This window comes from Neolamprologus brichardi, chromosome 16, assembly GCF_056152115.1.
Source record: "Neolamprologus brichardi isolate AB-2024 chromosome 16, ASM5615211v1, whole genome shotgun sequence".
In the NCBI taxonomy this organism is placed as follows: domain Eukaryota; kingdom Metazoa; phylum Chordata; class Actinopteri; order Cichliformes; family Cichlidae; genus Neolamprologus; species Neolamprologus brichardi.
This window is the reverse complement of record NC_142119.1, coordinates 3,846,166-3,860,400: the sequence shown is the minus strand read 5'-3', so window position 1 is coordinate 3,860,400 and position 14,235 is coordinate 3,846,166. Positions and strand designations below refer to the sequence as shown.

At 40.0% G+C, this 14,235-nt stretch overlaps 1 protein-coding gene across 1 annotated transcript in view; it reads right to left on the bottom strand.

Annotated features, from left to right (window-relative positions):
• The window catches only part of col5a2a (collagen, type V, alpha 2a), a 40,758-nt gene extending 31,022 nt beyond the window's left edge, over positions 1-9,736 (bottom strand). The window contains exon 1 of the mRNA XM_087830230.1: positions 9,471-9,736. Within this exon, the coding sequence (XP_087686356.1) occupies positions 9,471-9,555 (85 nt within the window). The 5' untranslated portion in view covers positions 9,556-9,736. The remainder of the gene's footprint in view (positions 1-9,470) is intronic.
• Positions 9,737-14,235: the final 4,499 nt, after the last annotated feature.

Below are 14,235 nucleotides of genomic sequence, written 5' to 3'. Positions count from 1 at the left end.
AGTCTTAGATAAGAAAAACTGTATATAAGCAGCATTACTCTACTAATTTTTAAAGGACGAAGCACATGAAATAATGTTCTCCTGTTTTTGAAGCTCTTGACTGACAAAAAGATTATTGTTCAATCTACTCGGAAGCACATGCTCTGAGATACACTTCACAGTGACCCATTTTCTCTAATGACAGAAGTATGAAGGGAATATTCCCACCCAGGTCCTTGTGACATTATGGCAAAACACCAAAAACTGCATCAACCAATGAAAAACGTTTTTCACTAGCAGCGAATCCCTTCTTGGCAGTTCTGCTGCAGTTTGTTTGCTTGAAGCTCCCCCTTCTATCAGTAACAGATGCATACTTTATCCGATATGTCATAGACAGCTGTGAGTCGCAGAAATCTCGAAGGCGGTCTCCCACCAGATAAAATTACAATGAAGTGTTTTGCTTTACAGATGTGGAACAAATCACCAGCTGACCAATTTTTCAGTTCCGTTATGAAAAAGAACATATTTGCAGTAATCTCATATGTCTCAATCTATCTTGTCTTCAGATCGTTAATCACAATTAACAACAACAACCACTTTTCTAGAGGAAATTCCTTCATCCTAACTCTTAAACTGGAGTCTGTTGCGACATACACATGGAGGTATCTGCTGTTGATCACATGTCCCAAACAATCCTCCGGGGTTCCCCTCATTCTCACTTCTTCTGCCTTTCACATTCTCACCTTTCTTTTCTCTCCCTCTCTTTTCAGACTCCCTTTCTTATCCCCTGTCCCTGCCTCCTCCTCCTCCTCCTCCTCTACTCTCTGTTCCTTCCTCTCTGATCCGCAGCTGTGCCAGGACTTTCTTCCCCCCTCAATGCCCCTCTCCTAATACTGTAGATATAAAATTACGATGAAAAGATTCTGTATTTAAAGCTTACCCCTCCCTTCTCTTGAAACACTGTGCCACACCAGGAAAAAAAGCTTAGAAACAAGAAAGAGCATGCAACTGAATAAAACTCAAAAAAAAAGGCTCAAAGCCTCCACTTAGTGCTCTTATGTAGCCAAAGTAAATAGAGAATGGCATGATGCACAGCAGACGTCAAGCTGTGTAAACCTTTGTTTGTTTGAATCTCATACGGCTGATCAAGTGAAACCTGAGCGGAAAATATCTAACACGTGAATTACCCGGTTATCCCACACCAGCCTTTGTGTTTGCGTTGCTTTTCTTTTTAATTTGAAGCGTTACAAAAATGCAAAATGGCAGTTTTAATGTTATTCATATGGACATAATTTCAAAGCTAGCACAGAGTAAATTACCACGCCAGCATGTGAGTTTGTTGTTCTTCTGGGTGAAATATACTAACTTTCCTCAATGTGCTGTAAACAGCTGAATGGTGAAGCGGTAAAGGCGGTTGATGCGTAAAGGCTCCTGGCTGACACTAAGAATACAGCAAAGATTGTTTTTTTCCGATATTTAACATTGGCTTCACCACTTTAATTCATTCTCATTAACTTTGTCTCTTTTGGCAACTTCTCTGCCAAAGCATTTCACCCATTTGCTAAAACCATTGAGGTTAAATGGTGGCGATGAGTCACCGACAACAAGCAGACATTTCCACATCTCACTGGTCTGGCTCGATGTGAGACGCGTCTGTTTGGGAACACTGGCTGGACATTATGGCCAGTGGCCGGCACAGAGTTCACATTGTGTTAAAAGAATGCTCCCTTCTTTTTTACCAAAAAAAAAATCACTACCCCACTGGACCTGCTGTGAGCTCTTCACATCATAGCCTAAAGAAGAAATGTCGCGAAACAAAGAAAGTCTTAAATAGGCAGAATTTTATTAGTCCAATCAGTCTTACTTTTTTCTGCAGCCAACACTTAGCAAGTCTTCTTGGTTTCTATTGCTGCTCCCAGATAGTCCATGCATCTGCTGAGCAAACTATGACTTTAATCATAGACGACACTTCAATAAAAACCATACCCTCTGATGGGATCTGGATGGGATGATTAGAAAATACAAACCCTGTGTGTGCTGGAACTCTTCTTAACATTCAAATCAAAATCCAATAGAAGAGGAGCTCAGTTTGGCCCTCACATTAAAGTGCTAAAATCCACTCGGCCTGACAAAACACCAGAAAGATTGTAATTGATTCGCAAAAGTCTGAGATGGTGGACGTTTTCCAGCTGCTAACAGTCTAATTCTGAAATCCTTACGTGCTTATTAGCACTCTTGCTGGTCAACACCAAGAAAACTTAATAATATAAATAAATAATAAGAGTTGGGAGTTCGCCTTGTAATCGGAAGGTTGCCGGTTCGAGCCCCGGCTTGGACAGTCTCGGTCGTTGTGTCCTTGGGCAAGACACTTCACCCGTTGCCTACTGGTGGTGGTCAGACGGCCCGGTGGCGCCAGTGTCCGGCAGCCTCGCCTCTGTCAGTGCGCCCCAGGGCGGCTGTGGCTACAATGTAGCTGCCATCACCAGTGTGTGAATGTGTGTGTGAATGGGTGGATGACTGGATATGTAGAGCGCTTTGGGGTCCTTAGGGACTAGTAAAGCGCTATATAAAATACAGGCCATTTACCATTTACCATATGATACTGCTGACGAGTTCTTATAGCAGTACTTTTTGAAACTAACTTAAGTACAAATGTTCTGTACAAAAAAAAACGTTTTCCACAGGAGTCCCTGCAATCCTGTGGAAAACTAAGTGTACCCAATGATTCAGCAGCTTGTAGGACCACCATGAGCAGCAGTCATTTGAAGAAATTGTTTTCTGTGTATCAGAATTTCACTGGGCCAGTGCAACGTGTCAACGCTTTTTGTGTCACATGACTGCCAGATCTGAAAAAGTGAATCCAGTGTGGAAATGCCTGCATTTTTTCTAATGGCCAACAGGAGGTCAACTCCTGAAGTGAGATTAGCTGCCAGTGAGAAAATGATCCTAATGACCTTGGTACCTTTTCTGGCTTCATTCTCTACTGCAACTGCTGAAATCAGTTCTGAATTTGTAGTTTTATGGCAAATAAGTTAAATTAACTCCAAATTATGTGATCAAACTGAATCAAGGCGTTCAGAAAAAAACCTTCCATAACAATTTTTTTAATTATTTGTGTAACGTACAATTTAATAGGATTGTTCTCAGTGAAACGCAGTAATCTGCAGTATTTGCAGCTGCTGCAGTTTTATGACCACCTGGACAGAAAAGTACCTCAAAGCACTGCTCATATATGAGCCATTTCACTGTGAAGTCAGCTGTCCAACGAGTTGTTAACAGCATGTCTTAGGCCACACTGCTAACCCCTGTAACCCATGTAGCACCATTCAGTCACCCTCTTCAGTCGTAATATACACACAGTCAGGCCTCAGCTTAGAATTTGGGTCGGGCCGCAACCTGCAATTATGGCCGACTGTCACCATTTTGTGGCATTCAAACAAGTCATGGTAGGACTTTAGAATGTGTTTCTGTAAGTTCATAGTCATCCAGGTCATGGTAGACTTAAGTGGTTGAGTTTACTGCAAACAGATGTCTTTTGTAAGTCCTTGAAGTCACTTCAGCTCTCATCCAAACAGCTTCTTCAGTTCTTTCCGTCAGCCTTAAAATCACATTTTTGAAGACTTGAGGTGATTTTGACTTTCAAATGTTTCATTTAAAACTGTAGGAGAAGTTGAAATTGCATGTGTTTGCATTTCCCGTTATAACAATCAACTGGTTCCCTCCACGGCAACTGTGGTGTGATTTTACAGAATCATTACCTGGACCGAAGCACTTCAGCACAGACAAAGAAAGGTTTCCAGATGGGCTGTAACATCTCCTGAAAGCTACTACAGCAGCTTTTAAACAGTCACCAGAGGAGAGACAGAGAACATGTACAGAGGGAGTGCTACATTACACTGAGCCCTGCCAACCTGCAGAGGATAAGCTCCAGAGGGTAAAAGTCCCCCTGATCTGCAGGAAAAACTACAACCAGCTGTATCAACACTCGCTGAACAGGCTACACACCAGCAATGGCTGACTGCTTAAAAGCATTATCATGAAGGCCATGTTTGTTTTCCTGGCATTTTGTGATGGACTATATTACTTTTTAATTGTGGAGAAAGATAATGTTTGCCTGAAAGCTTATAATCTTTACTTTCATGACCAATTAAAGGCCTGCTCCTGCAGTTTAGTACTGAAGTGACGTGGAGCTGACGAGACAGAGAGACTGAGAATGATTGGACGGAACATGAAACAGTTTTTGACACATACTGAAAGGATGGAGCCTTGATTTTCCAAAATGAAAATCAATCTTTAGACTACTAATATTGTGTCTTCTTACAAACTTCACATCTCCAGATTTGTAAAAGAAACTTCTTGTTTAAAAAAAAAAAATTGTTAAAATAGAAATCTAAAATTGAAAAGTTTCCGTTTGCGCCAATCTGCTGCGGTGAAGAGAGAGCTGAGTGTGAAAGCAAAGCTCTGCATTTACCAGTCGATCTCTTAACCTCACCTGTAGTTATGAGATTTGGGTAGTGTCCGGAAGAATGAGATCACAGGTACAAGCAGCAAGAAAGAGCTGCTCTCTTTCAGATCAAAAGGAGCCAAGCGAGGTGGCTTGGGTGTCTGATTAGGACAGGGGTGTCTAACTCCAGGCCTCAAGGGCCGGTGTCCTGCAGGTTTTAGATGTGTCCTTAATCCAACACAGCTGATTTAAATGGCTAAATTACCCCCTCAACATGTCTTGAAGTTCTCCAGAGGCCTGGTAATGAACTAATCATTGGATTCAGGTGTGTCAAAAACCTGCAGGACACCGGCCCTCGAGGCCTGGAGTTGGACACCCTTGGACTAGGATGTCTCTCAAATGACTCAAATGACTCCTAGGACAGGTATTTCTAGTATGTCCTACCAAGAGGAGGCCCTGGGGCAGACCCAATACATGCTGGAGAGATCACATCTCTTGGCTGGCTTGGGAACACATGAGTGCCAAACCCAGATAAGCAGCAAGAAATTGGATGGATGGTGAACTTATTATACTTGCAGCTCCATATTTTTATTCTTTGACTTCACAAAAATAACTTAGCATGATTCATAGTTTAAAATAACACTCAGCTAAATCATTTGGAACCAACTCAGTTCAGCCATTTAAACTCCTGTCTCTATAAGGTCACCCTCTCCATGACCCAGCTCTTCTGACTAGCTGACCCTTCCAGTCAGAAGGCTCAAACAGGACTATGTATGACAACATTCAGACAGTAGAAGTAACTGCTGATGTTGAAGCATCCAAGAGCTTAGGCTTTTGGATCAAACTTGTAAATAATGCCGACCTCATTATTTGAGACAGGCTATGTAAGTATATATAACAGAAAGTAATGAAAAGGAGTAGATAGTGGATCATGTGAAATGTGCTTGGATTTTCATGCTCTATATACATAATCCTTCAGCGTAACGCTGATATAGTCACAGTGCACCTTTAATTTTAAAGCTTTACACTTTGTAGTGCTTTGCAACTATATTTAACTATATCAGTATAAACATGAATTAAAATTAGCTTTATTTATTCAACTGTGACACAGAACTTGTGAATTAGTGGCCAAGCGCTTCCTCTGACTACCGTAGGGCTCAGTGTCAATTATAATTAAATTAGGACAATTGTAGCATTTGGGGAAACGAGCCTGTTCTGTGTTTACCGTCTGTCCTCTCATCCTCCTCCTACATAGACAAACTGAGAGGATCACAGGATAGATGGGCGAGCAAGTGACAATCAAGCGGCAGGAAACCTGTTAGGAGGAGCCATAATTGCACGGCCTTGGAACAAATAGCTACTTTAACTTGAACCTGTAAAGACAGGGGAGATGGGCTGTCCCCCTCAGACTGTTTAGGGTGTCTTTAGCGTTGACAGATGTAAAACTTACTGGCTCGCAGTTTACCTAAAGCAACACTGACACACTGTTTTATATTGGCCGTTTAACTTCCTCCCCTTCCAAATAAGACTTTTTTTATATATTCCAAGTAGTGCCAAAGAGACTTTTTTAACATCTGGAAGTCATCCTTTCCCCCAATCCTCCATTTTCTGACTGCAATACTCTGGTTTATAAGTAGTTCCCATGGTGCATCCCTGCATGAAAACTCCTAATCAGCTCCACTGTCTCTACTACCAACACACCCCAGGTTTACAGTCTGACATTTCACATCAGTCGACATAACACCTCCTCAAACGTGTAACTGAAACAATATAAGACAATGTACAACCTTTTAAGGCTGACCCTCCCCCCTTCCCTTGTCTTGCCTTTAACTCTGGTAGAAGAAGGCGTGTAATCAAGTCATAGCTCAAAAATGCAGCATGTGTTTCTAATCAAAGCCGTCTGTGGACCTGGTTGAATTCACATGTTTGGACGTTTCAGCTTTAGTAGAAAACAGCCCATTTGTTGCGATGTCACTGATGTGGCAACAACAACTGGAACCAATTTAGGAGGCAGGGTGACCTCATGCTGGTCTGCTGATCTGGAGTACCAGATTTTTGCTTTGTGCTAATGGTTTCTCTCAAACAGAGGAAAAAATATGCTTGGAGACGCTTTAAGATTTTGGCTGTGATGGAAATGAAAAAGCTGGTGATGATGAGACAAATGTAACTGCGAATACACTCAAAGTAAGCCAGCGGTGTCATGAGGACTGGGTGTTGAGTTTCTTTGATGTAAGGTGCAAAGTGCCATCTTTGAAGATGTTTTACAGCTCTGTCAGTGTCGGAAGAAGTGGTCTCACACACACATGAACACAGACACACACACAAAATGCATGATTTCTGTTCTTGGCTAAAACTCTGGGCACAGACTGCTGTTTCTTGTTATTGGAATCAGTATTTTATTGCTATTTTTTTCCGTGTTCACATCCTTAAACTTTCCTCCAAATATTACTGAAAAAATCTGCTTCTTCCAGCACAGGTTGTAGTTTTTCTTTGAGGCCTGCACTATATATTTTCTTTTATCCTGGTGTTCTGTGCTGGCGTCACCATTTCCAAGTGTGAGCTAAAAGTCTGCTCCTTGATCTTGTTTTCCAAACCATGTTCTTATGCAGAAAACTTTCCACACATGTGCAGGCACATGTCTCTAATCTAGAGCTGTATCAACTAAAACATTCAACATTTGTTTCGAACATGTTTTTTTTGTCTTCAAAGCATTGTGTTTGATTTTCAGTAACCTCAGTGTCCTATCTTTTTTTTTTTTTATTCTCAAAAAAGCAAAATGCTGGCTAACAAAAGGTTTCTGAGAGTATGACAACAGTTTTATTGACCATCTGCCAAGCTATGTTTTTTAAGTTGCAGTTTCCCTATAAAAGTAGTTCCCTGTAACTAAATGGAATATGGAAATATTCTAATTTGACTTTGTAAACATTAGGATTGGATGATTTGCTTTTTGAAGATTCTTTAGAATTCTTTCTAATGGCCTGCAGGGGGCTCCTCTGATTGCAAAATGTCAGATTATGAAGAAATCTACAGGCAAATGACCCTGATTTATGACCTCAGTAACCACTTTCCTAATGAGTTTACAGTCTCTGTTGTTAGTTCCAAGTTTCTTTAAATACAACATGCTGTTTATTTACTAAATTGTTTTCTTATTTGGGCTCAAAATGACAATAAAGCTAATGCTTTAGCAAATGCTTTAGGGCTGACCATTTGTTTTCCAAGCTGCTACTGTATAAGTGTTTCTTAGTTCCCAATGCTCATTTGCTACATCCGGTTTCAAAACCCCAAGATGGCGATGGCCAAATTGCTCAGCTCAACACTTCAAGACAAGAACCAATTGTTTCACAGTGGCTACATTAAAATTTTATATACAGTCACCTGGTGGGAAAAAACACCTAATTAAAGACTGACCTTTTAATCATGCATTTAATCTGACACAAGGATATATTTTAGCCCAATGAGTGATCTCACTGCAACACTAAGTGTGCTTCAGGAGTTCTGACATGAGTCATTCCAGACAGTAGAGGAAAACTGAAATAGTTTTTGGTCTTGGTGCAGACAGTTGTTAAAAACATGAAATGTAATGACTCTCAAGCAAAACCCATACAAGCAGAGTTGGTCACTGTCTCTTTAAAGCCCCCCTCATTAAGACACGAGTATATTGTTCCACAGGGCCTTGAACCACATTTTCCCTTAGTCAACAAAAACCACGGACTTTCCAAAGTTTTTATTTGGTTGAAATGCAACCATCTCCCCCCACCTATGTTCCATGGGGGAAAAAAGCATGCAAGATCGAGTACTGCTGAATATGAACAAATCTGGAAAGTGAGATTTAACCAGCTAGAGTAGTGAGATGCTTAAAACTTAGCTTCTAGGAGCTATAGAGAACAAACAGCAGAAACGTGCAGATGTGCACAGCTGGATCTCTTTGTATATTTAATTCGGGTTAAATGCACTGATCATCAAATGTCAGCATTAAAGTTTGTGTTAAATTTCTTTGGCGCAGATGAAGTGTACACATGCTGCTTTCACCACAAGGTGGCACTCTATCCAGTGTCCAACTATCACACCACAGCTTTACATGAAACTGAACCCAAAGAGAGAAAACAACTCATTTTGGTTAATTATATAAAGGAAAATAGCTTTTCTTTTTAATTACACTCTCTAACAGCAGTCCAGTGCTCAGTGTGCCCCATGACATCACGAGGAGAACAAGTCAGTCCCTGTGACGACACAAGACATCAAACACTCCGGTGAGGGGGGGAAAAAAAGCTGGAAGCGTGGTTCAAGTAAAACAAGAACTCTCAGGTGTTCCAGGTCGCAGCTTTGCCAGCTGGAGACATCAGCAGCCCCACAGTCTCAGTGACTCCAGCAGCATCTCTGCTCCTCACATCTGCCCTGAATTAACATGTAGCATGTGTTCCCTCAAAGCTGAAATTCTTTTCACAGATGCACAATGTAAGGGAGTGGGGGGCAGGGGTGGGGGTTGTGGTGACACTTAATGAATCTTCCAAAGTGGTAGAGTCGTGCAGGAGTAATGTAATACCACAAAGGTCCTCGTTTCCCTGCTCTGCACATTTTCACTGCCTCAGGGTGACATCACTCGCAATCACTGACAGATTTCCACTGAACTGTTTTCTGACATGCAGAGCTTCTTTTTTTGCCATTAGCAAATAATCCACAAGATTCTCCTTTCGTATTAATCATCTTTAAGCCTGACACAGACTCTTCAGTGGGCTGGAAACATTTCTCATCCACACCAGAACAAGTCAGTGGGACAAATTAAGTTGTCATATGCAAGGAGAATTCAACAATCCAGCAAAACCCCCGTCTATCTAAAATAGTTTCTCCTAAATCAAAATGGCACTTAATTACATTTCTGCAATATTAATAATCAACATAAGTCTAAACAACCAAGCCTAATTTGTACTTCAAAGTTTTCTCATGCCTGCACAAAAAGTCCAAGCCAGTATCTGAAGGTTAGCCACCTTCACACATTATCACCAACAACAATAGGTGTTAACATAAGCAGCTGATGGGGTTCACTTACCGCTGGTCTGAGATGAAACTATCAAAACCTGAACAACGGAGACCAACAGAAAAAGGAAAGTCCTTAAATGCACAAAGCTCTCCATGTCTATAAGAAAGACATGAGCTGTCCTTGTGTGCAAAGCGAGGGGAAAAGGGATGAGAAGAAGAAAAATGTTCAGGTTATCACTGCACCACCATGAATACAAGAGTGCCTCTCCTTGTAAGCAGCAGACCCAACCCTGACTGCGAGAGTGCTTTTTTTGTGTAGTTACAGCTTTAAATGAGAAGAATGCTGGCGAGCCTAATTTTCCTCCCCCTTTTGTCAGCCCTCTCCCATAACCATCCTCTCACAGGCTTTGTGGCTGTGAGAGAACTACACCCATGTTCACAAGCTCTCATAGTTTCCAGTGGTTCTTTCTATCTATCTTAAAAAATGAGCCGTCTTTACTCTGACGCATAGAAAAAGATGCCAAGGAGGAGATAAGAAAAATGACTTTGCTTGTTTGAAGGTGATTTTTTGTTTCTTTTCTCTCCTACTTTTCTTCAGAACTGGTCACTAAGAAAGACCATAAAAGCGCCTTTTTATTGCTGTCTCTGGGGCACCAAACAGGACAGTTTTTACTGGGCAATTAAAAGTAAGAATAGAGTTTATTACAATTGTTTTTCAAAAGGGAAACTGAAGTCAAGAAAGTTTATTTGAAGATTACATTAGATGGATTTCTTAGGCAATTACTGACATATTTAATTATACTGAGCAACAAGCACACAAAGAGAGAAAAAAACCAAAGAGAAAGAGCTGCCGTGGGTGGTCGTGACTGTAGGTGGTCATCGCTGGGAATCTGGAGTGTAATTTTAGAGAGAAATCTGGAGTCGACACCTCTTGACTTACGATGGGAACTTGGAAATTGCCTATGCAAACAACAGCTTGACATCAGATTAGAGAGCAATATTTTAAACAAAAAAAATGCAACATTTTTTAAATTGCTTATTTTTTCACTCTATCTTGTAGCACCTTAGCAAGGTTCCAAATTTTAATACAATCTAACAATTTTCTTGCCACAAAAACAACATCAATCTGCTTCTGATAATCTACTAATCTATTTCATAGACTGTGTTAGAAAGATGACATAGCCACAATTATATCCTCGTAGCATTTATGAGCCTCAGCTCTGAGATTTTAACTGTCACCTTCTTGTTTTTTGTCATTTTAATTTTTAAACCACTTGGGACCATAGTCAAACAAAAAGCTCGATTAGGGCTGTTACTAGCTAATGCTAACTCTGGTTATCTAGCTTGATTAGCAAGATGTGGCTGTAATTGGATGCTGATTTTAGAATAGTTTTACAGTTACTTGTGCTAGTTATGGCCTTTTTTCCAGTCTTAAACCTGTTTATTTGTGCTGTAAAACTTGTCTATGAGGATTGATTTGACTTCTGAGACAGCCCCAAGTGGCCATTGGAGGAAATGCAGTTTTTGGCATTTGTTACTGGCTTCACTTTACAGCCCTGGGAGTTGCTATTTGCTCACATTTGCCATAAATCAGTGAAATAGGCTTTAAATGAGCCAATAAATAATGACCCAGACAAAGGAATAACAGAGCATTTCCAAGAGAATGATTTTCACTTTCAAATATGATCTGTATATCAGTGTAATGAATAAATAAATAGCAACAGAAAAGCTAATGTGATAGAGCTGTAGTTCACACCTTATTTTTTTGCTCTTAATTGTAGATTAACTCTAAACCGAGTTTTGACACACAGACATCTAAACCTCAACAATGTGGCAGGAAACAGCTGTGTGCCATGTTCACCAGGTGCTAGAAGTGCCAGGTTATTCCATGTGTGTATATATAGAGAGAGCGGGGGGTTCATGACACTGGAGTAGAGGTAATGAGAAAGACAGCTGTTTTCTTGTTGGCCCTGCCCAGAAACCATGTCTGCCAATTCCCCCAGAGTCCCACAGAGCAGCAAGACTCACAAGAAGCATCAGCCATATTTTCTCTGTAAACTGAAGGATAAAGGAAACACTAGAACACCGACTGCAAACACTGCAAGTTGCTGCCTGTTTCCAAAGACTTTGTCATCGCAAAGAATGTTGCCAAAGGGAGAGAAAGTGATCTGGGAATCAATTAGTGTGAATCCTGGTTTGTCCCCTGCTGGTTTGCATACAGGCTAGCTTGGCAACTGACTGGTTAGAAAGTAAACAGTATTAATCTGCATGCAGGAACTGCCTCCCTGCTTGCATGTGCTGATTGGACTGCCTTTATTTAAGGCAAGCTTCACATTTATTTAAATTAAATGATTTGCCGTTGTTATAATTAGTAAATGAACAAGGTTCATGTGGGTTTTGTTTGTTTGTTTGTTTTTAAAGAGACTAAATCATTCGTTGTAGAACAATATATGAAGCTAAAGTTACTGTCCCCCATTTGTTTCTGGATTAATCATGGGTTAAAGCCTCAGGTTTGGCATGTTAGCCATCACTATCTTGTGGGATGATTTTTTGGAAACAGAAAAGATGGTGGCGTGTTAGCGGTTATTAGTTAACCAGCTAGCAGCCTGCAAGTACAAATGATTGCACAACAGGCTTTATTAGGTGTTAGATATTTAATTAAAATGCCCCAAAGGGCACAAAAACCACAAAAAAGGTGAAGATGTCTACCTCAGGGATCTCAGCAAGCTGAGCCGCCTGCTTCACGCACGTGTACAGACACCTACCTGTCCAACAAAGCAGTCACGTCCCTTGTAAGTTAACTATAAGCTTCAAAACAAGTGGAATGTTTGAATTTATTAAATGGACTCCTCATCTGTTTAAATGGGGGAAATTAGCTAGAGAGAAAAGATGTATATTTTTTGGTAACAGACTCGCGTTTATGTGCTGTAAGACAGGCCATTTATGAATAAAGCTGGCTAGCTAGCCAACCCCAAGTGGCTATCAAGACTATTGCAATGTAAATATTAAATGCAGTTTATTCCAATAAGGAAATTTAAAGCATCATATTAACCATAAAAATGTAAATGAGATTTTAAAAAGAGCTAAAATCAACAATCGCTGGATAATCTGTGAAACAATCTGAAACTAGACAACTTAATGGCAAGGTTTTCTTCATGTATTAACATGAAGTAATCTAATTATTTGATTGCAAAGTTGCTTCCAGGAAGATTTCACGTTTTATAATACAACAGACATTCAGCCACACCAACGACAAAAAATGTCTTTAAAACTCAATAATATACATCTATAGCTACAAATAGCAGAGGGTAAAAGTGCTCTTAAGTAATAAATCCTGCTTCAGTCTTAATATTTTTATGGAAAAAAGATGATAAAGAGGGGACAATTAAGCTAATTTTCAACCCATTCCTTTATTCTTGGACTCCGCAAGAGAAGCTTGTTCAAAAAAATATTTATTTAATTATTTTTTATTTATTTATATTTTTCGATTTTACAGGCTTTGGTGCAGCCCTTCAGTTCAACCAGCATCTGAAACAAGCTGTTGTAACATTCCTCCCACTCCATTGAAGCTAACTGTTCTGATTGCCCGCCCCTCATTAAGACAGGGATATGTGCTTTTATTGAAAGCCAAAAGTACAATGAAAGTGTGAGAATCTAGCCCCTAAATCAGTTTTAACCGTGACCTTTTGTACGTTTGCTGACCTCATCCTCATTATCTAAAACTTTACCCATGTTTAAACTGAATAGCCACCAATTATATATAAGACAGAAAACAGGGGAAAGCAGCGTAGGTCCCCTTTCATAACATGGTTTTGCATGCACAATGTCTGCTGCATCTTGGGTGATTTCCTAATCTATTTTGCAGTCAGCAGATCAATCTGCAGCTCTTGGTTTCTTTTTACATAAAAGGCACAGAGTCATGAACAAATATCATTTGCTAAAATTACGCTGTCATCACTAAGCATACATTAAAGGGGGAAGGGATTATATTTTCAAATTTCAGGGGTTTGAAAGATGATTATCCAACTCTGCTTCCTGTCTAAAAAAAAAATCATAAATATATGTGACCTGTCTTCACTGCACAGTAACTGAAAACTCTTTGGACTTTGTCCAAACTCAAAGGAAGTGAACACATTAGACTGTGGCTGCACTTACTCTGTTATTAATGAATTAAGCAAGACTACAATACTTATTTTACCAAAACAAATGTTCATAATGTCTTTACATCATCATCATCATCATACACCGAAAGACTCACAATTTACTCACATGTAAATTAGCCCCGTGTTATCACAAGCAATTAACGGCTTTATTTCTCAGCCTTTGCTCATTTAGTCAACTGAAAACAATAAGGTGGGATAGTCCATGCGTACAGCTTTTTGCTTGTATTTTTTCTTAATAAACACGTATTGATTTTAAAGAAGGTGAATGGTCTTCGTTTTCCAATTGCATCACACTTTTCACAGTCTCACGATGGTGGTTGCCAGTTGCTTTCTGACCAGTCTCTAAGGCCTCTGTGACTTGGAAGATATTCAAGCATGCTCCTGGTGCATGCTTCAAGCTGGGGTTGGTGGCAAAGCGCAAACAAAAAGTGTTCTTGATCTCTGAAAAGAATTCTGTACTGCAAACCTGAATTTTCAGACTTTACTGAAAATTCTGTTTGACTTGAAATAAAATGATATCTCTGGTCAACCCGGTCTCACAGCATTTTTTGAAATACTCACAATCTTTAATCTATTAATGTTGCTGGACATGAACTTCTATTTCCTTCTATTCTTCAACATGAGATTCCCTGCATATTGTGTTCCTAAACCAAATATTTTATCTTCCCACTT